This window comes from Girardinichthys multiradiatus, chromosome 6, assembly GCF_021462225.1.
Source record: "Girardinichthys multiradiatus isolate DD_20200921_A chromosome 6, DD_fGirMul_XY1, whole genome shotgun sequence".
NCBI lineage: Eukaryota > Metazoa > Chordata > Actinopteri > Cyprinodontiformes > Goodeidae > Girardinichthys > Girardinichthys multiradiatus.
The window spans coordinates 20,599,327-20,610,325 of record NC_061799.1 but is presented as its reverse complement, the minus strand read 5'-3'; the positions used below and the strand labels follow the sequence as shown (position 1 = coordinate 20,610,325).

Here is a 10,999-nt window from a genome sequence, read left to right as displayed (position 1 = left end):
TGACCTCTGTCTTTTGGTTACTTAAGAGCAGATGAGCTCTAAATTCATTATCAGGAGTTTTATGGTTAACACTCCCTAAAGTGTTGTATCTCAAGGGATGGTAGATCGGTGCCCTCATAAATAACTTTGTTACCTCTGACCCGGGGAGGGTCTAGGGGCCATATTTCTAAACTCTCTTAAGTTGAGATAAAACCCACATACTGATATAAATACTGTCTGTAAATTCTGTTCGGGGCTCTGCTTCACTGACTAAGCTCAGTGACAGAGTCTTCAAATGCTGAATGCCTTTGAATAAACTTATAAAGACCAAGTTCGGTCTTTCTCTTGTTAATGAGTTGACTTCTCTCTCACTTTGATAAGAAAATCCACAACAAGTGGTAAACTAATACTCCCCATCCCCCTGATCACATCATCTCCACTGTCAAATATGATGGTGGCAGCATGATGCTGTGGGAATGGTATTCTTCTGCAGGGCCAAGGAAGCTGGTCAGAATTGAAGAGAATTTGAATGGAGGTATATACAGAGGAATCTTGTAAGAAAAGCTGTTAGAAGCTGCAAAACACTTGAGACTGGAGTTGAGGTTCACTTTCCAGCAATATAGCAACGTTGAATGTTGATATCCTAAATATGAAATTTCCAGGAGTACATCATGTCAGCTGTGACCAGTCAGCCTCTTCCTTTTGGTCCACTTGAGCAGGAGAAGCACATCCAGGGGATCTTCAGAACTTTCAAAAATAGATGTGGGCCTTCCTGTGAGTGCCAGACTCACTCAGCTGGAGCCAAATCCCACCAGGTGATTGCTAACAGGGAATCTGAAGGAGATGATTCAGATTTCAGTCCCCACAGGGGGATGCAGGATATGTGCATGATGCTACCAGCACTGAAGACGCTTGAGGTCATGAAGCAGAACCTTCAAGATGAAGCCGGATTGCAGTTTCTGTCAGTGTTAGAAACGGTCAGTAAGATACACGTCACTGCGAGACCCGAGCTGCAGGGTGAGTATGGGTAAATGCAGTCATGGTGAAAAGAAGGTACACCCTTTTTACCACGTTACCCAGTCACCAAATGTTTTAAATACAACCTCAATCATATACAATTACACAACATTGTCCACAAGGGTTGTATGGAAAAACTAAGTTCACCCCTGCTGTCTAAATACACTATAATGCCAAAACGATTTGCTTTCACGCACATGTGAACTTGAGTCAAATCCTTTAATTTGATGTCTGTTCAGCCTTGGCAGCTACAAAAGCTTAAACTCTTCTGGTAAAACTTTCCCCAAGGTTTAGGAGTGTGTTTATGGGACTTGTGGACAATTCTTCCAGAAGGGCACTTTTGAGGTCAGACACTGATGTTGGGTGAGAAGGCCTGGCTCTAATTCATGTCAAAGGTGTTCGATAGGGTTGAGATCAGGACTATGTGCCCTGGTGCACAGTGGTGTTGGAACAGAAAGGGGCCATCCCCTAACTGTTCCCTCAAAGCTTGGAGTATGAAATAGTCCAAAATGCATTAGTATGTTGAAGTTCATTTTACTGGAACTAAGAGGCCGAGCCCATCCCCTGAAAAAACTACAGCACGTCATTATCCCCTGTGCACCAAACCTCTCACCTCTCACATAAATTCAGTCAGGCATGAGGTGTTGTTCTGCCATACCCAGACTCGTCCAGAAAGGCATAGTTTATCACTTCAGAGAACACTTCTCTGCTCCTCTACAGTCCAGTGTCGGTGTGCTTTACACCACTAAATCTGACACCTTGCATTGCACTTGGTGATGTATGGCTTTGATGCAACTGCTCGGCCAAGGAAACAGCGCATACAGAGGAAGCTCTTGAGAAAATCTAACTGCCATACGATGTTTGGAGGTATACCTATTAACTTTACAGAGAGTTAGCAACTTCTGCATACTATTTACCCCAGCTTCTTCTGAACCTGCAATGCGATTTTACGTGGTCTACTGCTTCATGTGGAATATTCAGTAGCTAGAACATTCCACAACTAAACTTATTGCAGCAGAGGCCATTGCAGCATGCCTAGGTGCTGGAGTTTAAACATCTATGGCCATGGAAGAGATTTGAACACCTGAATGCAATGATTTACACGGGTGACCCAATACATTTGCCAATATAGTGTAGAACGTTTCTGGTGTGGGAAAGACTCATCCAGCGCATGCCAATCAAATTCACTTCATACACTGATCATCATGTGACCACCGTCATAAAAGCAGGCATTATAGCAGGTTTTGGTCTGGAGCATTAGGATGTGTAAATATAATCGAACGACAGCAGCAATGAGCTTGAAGAAGCTATTGCTGCTGATTGTCAGTGAAAGTTTATAAGTTCATTCAGAAACATTTTGATTTGCATAATTCCACAGTTAGGCATATTATCACAAGAGGGAAACATTTAAGACATCTCCCAATTTTCTCAGTAGAGTATGTCCCACAATACCTCACAGTCAACCCTTATATTGCACAAAGAAACTGCAAAAACCAACAGCAACATCTTAGACTCAGTAAACTTGAAATGTGTTTGAGTGATCAAACAATTAGGAAAAAAGACTAAACAAGTATGCTTCCTTGAAATGGTTGCCTGGGGACAGGGGACTCTAAAATACGACTGTGGATGCAAGATTTATGTTTTCAAATATGCATCTTCATGAACTACAACATTTCTGGCCATGAAGTACTAAATCTGGGGCAAATCAAACAGCATGTCTGCCCACACACATCAAACCAAATGTCTAGCATTGTGATTGTATCAACCCAACAATGATGTAAAGAGCACTGGACCAAATTAACCACAGCAATGTGTAAATGTGTAAATCCTACTGATACATACTACATATCAGAGCTAAAAGGGGTCTTACAAGCTATTTAGTCATGGAGTGGATTTAGATTTTCACACACAGCCTTTCCATCTTTGTTTCTGCTAATGATAGTATGGAGTTTGTATAGTGTTTTTATATACTATAGCTTAACGATGTTTAAAACTGGGTCAACAATAGTCATTTTCAGATCATCATCTCCTGACATGTAAAACACTAAAACTGACAGACGGTGTACATTTTCCTTGTACAATGACTATAATTTTGTGTCTTTATGCGTTTCGTTGTGTTGAAGCGGGACTCTTGCTCTATCATTGAAGGTCCACAGTGTGTCTCCAGTAGGATTTACAGCATCACCACAGGAAGTAGCAAGTCTCAGATGTTTGTGGTTGTGGAGGGTACTCATTTGATTCAGCTACAATGTAAAATGAGAAAATTGAGTCAAAAGTCATTAGTGTATTCTCCCTATTCATTGTTCTCCCCATTCTGTCAGAGAGCTCTTGCGTGCGTGTCCAGTGCTGTGTTCCAGCTCAGGCTTGCTCCCTGAAGGGTTTTGACTGTCAGGGACGGCAAGTATTTTACTTTCAAAGGGTGGATGTCTGCTGCTTTGGCTGCTGCTTGATGGAGATAAGGGTCTATTCACCTCAAAAGCATCTCATTGGCACTGTATGTCAGAGGTCAGTCAGCCTGAACATTGTTCTGTAGCTCCTGGATGTTTCAGTTTTACGTGTCTTTTGATTTCATGAGTCTGAAGTGCATTACATACCCCAAAGATCTACAGTTAGAGAAGTGGAGGTCTAAGTAAACCAAGCTACATATTCAAGAATAGTCCATCTCCAATTTCAGTCTTATCAATAGAACCAACTTTAAAACTGATGGGGGAGACTAAAAATATCTAGGTAAATATCTGTGCCTTTATTCAGCCACTCTTACATTTATACATAGTAAAAGAATATAATAGTCACCCCTTAGACAACCTTTAGCACACAGCATTCAAATTAGTCAATTAGATTACTTATTAAATCGAAGGAAGAATATGGAATTACTGGTATGAAAGATAAATGTCTCTATACCAGTGACACTAATAAATGAGGAGGTCAATGTATCTTGAAATATCTTTCAAGATACATATCTATATATGTCTATATATATATATACAGTACAGACCAAAAGTTTGGACACACCTTCTCATTCAAAGAGTTTTCTTTATTTTCATGACTATGAATATTGTAGCTTCACACTGAAGGCATCAAAACTATGAATTAACACATGTGGAATTATATACTGAACAAAAAAGTGTGAAACAACTGAAAATATGTCTTATATTCTAGGTTCTTCAAAGTAGCCACCTTTTGCTTTGATTACTGCTCCACACACTCTTGGCATTCTGTTGATGAGCTTCAAGAGGTAGTCACCTGAAATGGTTTTCACTTCACAGGTGTGCCCTGTCAGGTTTAATAAGTGTGATTTCAAGCCTTATAAATGGGGTTGGGACCATCAGTTGTGTTGTGCAGGAGGTGGATACAGTACACAGCTGATAGTCCTTCTGAATAGACTGTTAGAATTTGTTTTATGGCAAGAAAAAAGCAGCTAAGTAAAGAAAAACAAGTGGCCATCATTACTTTACGAAATGAAGGTCAGTCAGTCCGAACAATTGGGAAAACTTTGAATGTGTCCCCAAGTGCAGTCGCAAAAACCATCAAGCGCTACAAAGAAACTGGCTCACATGAGGACCGCCCCAGGAAAGGAAGACCAAGAGTCACCTCTGCTGCAGACGATAAGTTTATCCGTGTCACGAGCCTCAGAAATTGCAGGTTAACAGCAGCTCAGATTAGAGAACAGGTCAATGCCACACAGAGTTCTAGCAACAGACACATCTCTAGAACAACTGTTAAGAGGAGACTGTGTGAATCGGATGGACTCTACATGCCTGGTTCCCACCGTGAAGCATGGTGGCGGAGTTGTGATGGTGTGGGGGTGCTTTGCTGGTGACACTGTTGGGGATTTATTCAAAATTGAAGGCATACTGAACCAGCATGGCTACCACAGCATCTTGCAGCGGCATGCTATTCCATCCGGTTTGCGTTTAGTTGGACCATCATTTATTTTTCAACAGGACAATGACCCCAAACACACCTCCAGGCTCTGTAAGGGTTATTTGACCAAGAAGGAGAGTGATGGGGTGCTGCGCCAGATGACCTGGCCTCCACAGTCACCGGACCTGAACCCAATCGAGATGGTTTGGGGTGAGCTGGACCACAGAGTGAAGGCAAAAGGGCCAACAAGTGCTAAGCATCTCTGGGAACTCCTTCAAGACTGTTGGAAAACCGTTTCAGGTGACTACCTCTTGAAGCTCATCAACAGAATGCCAAGAGTGTGCGGAGCAGTAATCAAAGCAAAAGGTGGCTACTTTGAAGAACCTAGAATATAAGACATATTTTAAGTTGTTTCACAATTTTGTGTTCAGCATATAATTCCACATGTGTTAATTCATAGTTTTGATGCCTTCAGTGTGAAGCTACAATATTCATAGTCATGAAAATAAAGAAAACTCTTTGAATGAGAAGATGTGTCCAAACGTTTGGTCTGTACTGTATATATATACAGGGGTTGGACAATGAAACTGAAACACCTGTCATTTTAGTGTGGGAGGTTTCATGGCTAAATTGGACCAGCCTGGTAGCCAGTCTACATTGATTGCACATTGCACCAGTAAGAGCAGAGTGTGAAGGTTCAATTAGCAGGGTAAGAGCAGAGTTTTGCTCAAAATATTGAAATGCACACAACATTATGGGTGACATACCAGAGTTCAAAAGAGGACAAATTGTTGGTGCACGTCTTGCTGGCGCATCTGTGACCAAGACAGCAAGTCTTTGTGATGTATCAAGAGCCACGGTATCCAGGGTAATGTCAGCATACCACCAAGAAGGACGAACCACATCCAACAGGATTAACTGTGGACGTAAGAGGAAGCTGTCTGAAAGGGATGTTCGGGTTCTAACCCGGATTGTATCGGAAAAACATAAAACCACGGCTGCCCAAATCATGGCAGAATTAAATGTGCACCTCAACTCTCCTGTTTCCACCAGAACTGTCCGTCGGGAGCTCCGCAGGGTCAATATACACGGCCGGGCTGCTATAGCCAAACCTTTGGTCACTCATGCCAATGCCAAACGTTGGTTTCAATGGTGCAAGGAGCGCAAATCTTGGGCTGTGGACAATGTGAAACATGTATTGTTCTCTGATGAGTCCACCTTTACTGTTTTCCCCACATCCAAGAGAGTTACGGTGTGGAGACGCCCCAAAGAAGCGTACCACCCAGACTGTTGCATGCCCAGAGTGAAGCATGGGGGTGGATCAATGATGGTCTGGGCTGCCATATCATGGCATTCCCTTGGCCCAATACTTGTGCTAGATGGGCGCATCACTGCCAAGGACTACCGAACCATTCTTGAGGACCATGTGCATCCAATGGTTCAAACATTGTATCCTGAAGGCGGTGCCGTGTATCTGGATGACAATGCACCAATACACACAGCAAGACTGGTGAAAGATTGGTTTGATGAACATGAAATTGAAGTTGAACATCTCCCATGGCCTGCACAGTCACCAGATCTAAATATTATTGAGCCACTTTGGGGTGTTTTGGAGGAGCGAGTCAGGAAACATTTTCCTCCACCAGTATCACGTAGTGACCCGGCCACTATCCTGCAAGAAGAATGGCTTAAAATCCCTCTGACCACTGCGCAGGACTTGTATATGTCATTCCCAAGACGAACTGACGGTGTATTGGCCGCAAAAGGAGGCCCTACACCATACTAATAAATTATTGGGATCTAAAACCAGGTGTTTCAGTTTCATTGTCCAACCCCTGTATATATGTATATAGATATATGTATATATATATACATATATCTATAGATAGATAGATAGATAGATAGATAGATAGATAGATAGATATACACTGGTCAAAAAAATAAAGGGAACACTCAAATAACACATCCTAGATCTGAATGAATGAAATATTCTCATTCAATACTTTGTTCTGTACAAAGTTGAATGTGCTGACAACAAAATCACACAAAACTCATTGATGGAAATCAAATTTATTAACCAATAGAGGCCTGGATTTGGAGTCACACACAAAATTAAAGTGGAAAAACACACTACAGGCTGATCCAACTTTGATGTAATGTCCTTAAAACAAGTCAAAATGAAACTAAATATTGTGTGTGACCTCCACGTTCCTGTATGACCTCCCTACAACGCCTGGGCATGCTCCTGATGAGACGGCAGATGGTCTCCTGAGGGATCTCCTCCCAGACCTGGACTAAAGCATCCGCCAACTCCTGGACAGTCTGTGGTGCAACGTGACGTTGGTGGATGGAGCGAGACATGATGTCCCAGATGTGCTCAATCGGATTCAGGTCTGGGGAACGGGCGGGCCAGTCCATAGCTTCAATGTCTTCATCTTGCAGGAACTGCTGACACACTCCAGCCACATGAGGTCTAGCATTGTCCTGCATTAGGAGGAACCCAGGGCCAACCGCACCAGCATATGGTCTCACAAGGGGTCTGAGGATCTCATCTTGGTACCTTGGCCATGCGGCCCTCCAAATAAATGCCACCCCACACCATTACTGACCCACTGCCAAACTGGTCATGCTGAAGGATGTTGCAGGCAGCAGATCGCTCTCCACGGTGTCTCCAGACTCTGTCACATCTGTTACATGTGAACAGTGTGAACCTGCATTCATCTGTGAAGAGCACAGGGCACCAGTGGCGAATTTGCCAATCCTGTTGTTCTCTGGCACATGCCAAGCATCCTGCATGGTGTTGGGCTGTGAGCACCTCATACCATCCTCATGGAGTCGGTTTCTAACCGTTAGTGCAGACACATGCACATTTGTGGCCTGCTGGAGGTCATTTTGCAGGGTTCTGGCTGTGCTCCTCCTTCCACAAAGGCAGAGGTAGCGGTCCTGCTGCTGGGTTGTTGCCCTCCTACGGCCTCCTCCACGTCTCCTGGTGTACTGGCCTGTCTCCTGGTAGCGCCTCCAGGCTCTGGACACTACGCTGACAGACACAGCAAACCTTCTTGCTACAGCTTGCATTGATGTGCCATCCTGGATGAGCTGCACTACCCGAGCCACTTGTGTGGGTTGTAGAGTCCGTCTCATGCTACCACGAGTGTGAAAGCACCACCAACATTCAAAAGTGACCAAAACATCAGCCAGAAAGCATCGGTACTGAGAAGTGGTCTGTGGTCCCCACCTGCAGAACCACTCCTTTATTGAGTGTCTTGCTAATCGCCAAAGATTTCTCCCTGTTGTCTTTTCCATTTGAACAACAACATGTGAAATTGATTGTCAATCAGTGTTGCTTCCTAAGTGGACAGTTTGATTTCATAGAAGTTTGATTTACTTGGAGTTATATTGTTAAGTGTTCCCTTTATTTTTTTGAGCAGTGTATAAATAGATATATATAACTGAATAGTTGTTATCAGAACCTTTTTGGAAATTGGATTCGTTAAGTATAAATAACATCTCACACTCTCAGGCCCATGTAATAAGCTGTTCAGTCAGCCAGTCTTTTTCCATGTCACTCCATCCTCTGACCAAACTGGGCCACTTTAGATTCCCGGACCTTCCTGTAAATAGCAATAAGAGTATTTAATGTTCCACATAACCCAGCTGCAGTCTAAACTTGGAAGAGCCCATGCACAAAGCAGCTGTCTGCATGGAAACACACCGACAGAGATGCTTCAGGCTCTCATTGATGGGAAGAGTCAAACCAAAATACTTCCTTCTTCATATAGCCTAAATCTGACTCCAGGGCTAGTGAGTGCCTTTAATCCACACTCTTTGATGTTGTGTCTAATTAGGATAGACCTGGCAGAGGTTCGAGTGATCAGAGATTGACTTGATATAAATATTCTCTCAGTCGTGCGATAATAAATTGTGCCCCAATTTGAGCCCTTCTGGCACTGAGCAGACAATGCTTTTGGTCCTGTAGAGTCATGACAGCTGAAAATGTGTTCACCCAAGCATCAGAGCAGGCTGCGCCACCGTGTTAAGTACTGGACAGTGTTTCTGCCAGGTTGCTTATTGCTGCTGTTGGCTGATTGTCTGGTGAGGTGGAGCATGTTTACCCCTCTCCTAGAGGTGTGTGACCCAGAAGGAGCCTCCAGAATCCAAATCCAGGGCCCATTTTGCTGCTTTTCAAACCAACAATTCCAGGTAATCTTATTTACATACAGTGCCTTGCAATAGTATTCATACCTGTTGAATTGATTCACAATTTTTGTCAGGTTATTTGAAAATTTCTGGTCCAGTTTCAAATCTCTGACAGTGTCCAGCATGTTTTCTTAGAGGATTTCCCTGCATTTAGCTTCATTCATCTTTCCATCAGCACCTGCCAAAATTCCCTATATCTGTTGAAGAAAAGCATCCTGAAATCATTATGCCACCACCACTATGATTCACCGTGGGGATGGTGTGTTCAGGGTAATGTGGAGCATTGGTTTTACACCACACTTTGGCTTATATCTTTCATGTAAGCCAAAGTAGCACAGTTTTGGTCTCACACCAGAGCACCTTATTCCCCACGACTTGTGGTAAACTGCAAATATGACTTTTTAATAGTAAAGTGATCTGAATGCAAATGCATGCCCAACGTTTAGGGTCTTTATGTGTAAAATGTCCTTCCATTTCACAATTATGCTCAATTTGAAGTCTATTGGTTAAAATCCCAATAAAATATATTAACCTTTGTAGTTCTAATGCAGAGACGTTCCAGGGGTGTGAATACTTGTGCAAGTCACTCCAAATCTCCACAACACTAGTACGGTGCTCTTTTAATAATGATTTTAAAATGATTAACAGATTGTTTCCAACATTGGAGAGCAAATAGGTACAATATGGAAGAAATGGCCTGGCTTCAGCGATGACCGTAACATGGATCATGAATATTCTGGGGTGGAGGGTGAGTTCTGCTTTAAGAAGTCGTAATTTCCTTTTTTTCCACATAAAGTGGTTAGTTCTTTTGAATTTTAATGCAGCGACTTTACACTCTTCTCCTGCAGGAGGGAACTGCAACCTCCGCCAATCTTCCCTTTACTTCTGAAAGAAAGAATTCCCCCAGGATGATGCTACCATCACCATGTTTTACAGTGGGAATGGTGTGTTCAGGATGTCTCCTACACTGGTTTTATTTAGGTGTATCGTAGTAAAAGAGCCAAAGTTATGCTCCACTCTGTGTTGGTCTATCACATAAAATCCTAACAAAATACATTAAGGTTTGCGTGTTTACATTACTAAATTTAAAAAAAAGATATAAGGTGTGAACTTTGGATAGCTAATATAAATTTATATTTTGATTGATTTGATCAGTCTCTTCCAGCAAAGAACACCTCATGGATCACCAAATGAACTCAAAAATTAATCTGAAGATTATGATTGTGACAAAGAAATGGCAAGAAACATTAAGCTGCTCTGGCATGTGACTAAACCTTTTCATAGGATCCCTTTAAGGTTTTTCCTGTCATTTCTCACCTGTTTGGTGAATTAGTTCCAGGATAGACACTGGACATATACTGAATAAAAAATATTTTGCTTTTTTTCTGCATTGCTGCAGAGTTTGGAGCCACATACTAAACTCCTGCTTCTTGCAGGCACTTTCTTACTGGCACATATGAAACTTCTCTTGGTGTAGCTGGTTGAAGTGGACTCAATAACTTGTCTGCATAGTTTGTTTATAGTCATATTTTATTATAAGTTTGCAATATAATTCAATTCAGTTTATTTATATAGCGCCAATTCACAACACATGTCATCTCAAAGCACTTCACAACAGTCAGGTACATACATTCCAATTAGTCCTAACCATTGAACAGTGCAGTCAGATTCAGTTATTTATTCAAATTGGATAAAAAGTTTTTTTGTCTAAGGAAACCCAGCAGATTGCATCCAGTCAGTGACTTGCAGCATTCCCTCCTCCTGGATGAACATGTAGAGACAGCGGAGAGGAAAAACTCCCTTTTAACAGGAAGAAACCTCCAGCAGAACCAGGCTCAGTGTGAGCGGCCATCTGCCACGACCGACTGGGGGTTTGAGAGAAAGAACAGAGACACAAAAAGAACAGAGAAGCACTGATCCAGGAGTACTTTCTATGGGAAGG

At 42.5% G+C, this 10,999-nt stretch overlaps 1 protein-coding gene across 3 annotated transcripts; it reads left to right on the top strand.

Moving 5' to 3' along the window:
* The first annotated feature begins 650 nt into the window (after positions 1–650).
* LOC124870561 (phospholipid scramblase 2) lies at positions 651–10,730 on the top strand. Of its 3 annotated transcripts, XM_047369321.1 has the most exons (6): positions 651–996; positions 3,145–3,222; positions 3,318–3,501; positions 8,958–9,060; positions 9,706–9,805; positions 10,449–10,730. In XM_047369321.1, exons 1-6 carry the CDS (start codon positions 651–653, stop codon positions 10,532–10,534), a joined length of 897 nt encoding a protein of 298 aa, XP_047225277.1. In that variant the 3' UTR covers positions 10,535–10,730. The 3 variants fall into 3 exon arrangements, 1 of the variants encoding a protein (XP_047225277.1); XR_007038807.1 differs by lacking the exons at positions 651–996; positions 3,145–3,222; positions 3,318–3,501; positions 10,449–10,730 and adding an exon at positions 9,906–10,352 and having other exon boundaries at positions 8,731–9,060; positions 9,725–9,805; XR_007038806.1 differs by lacking the exons at positions 651–996; positions 3,145–3,222; positions 3,318–3,501; positions 10,449–10,730 and adding an exon at positions 9,906–10,111 and having other exon boundaries at positions 8,731–9,060.
* Positions 10,731–10,999: the final 269 nt, after the last annotated feature.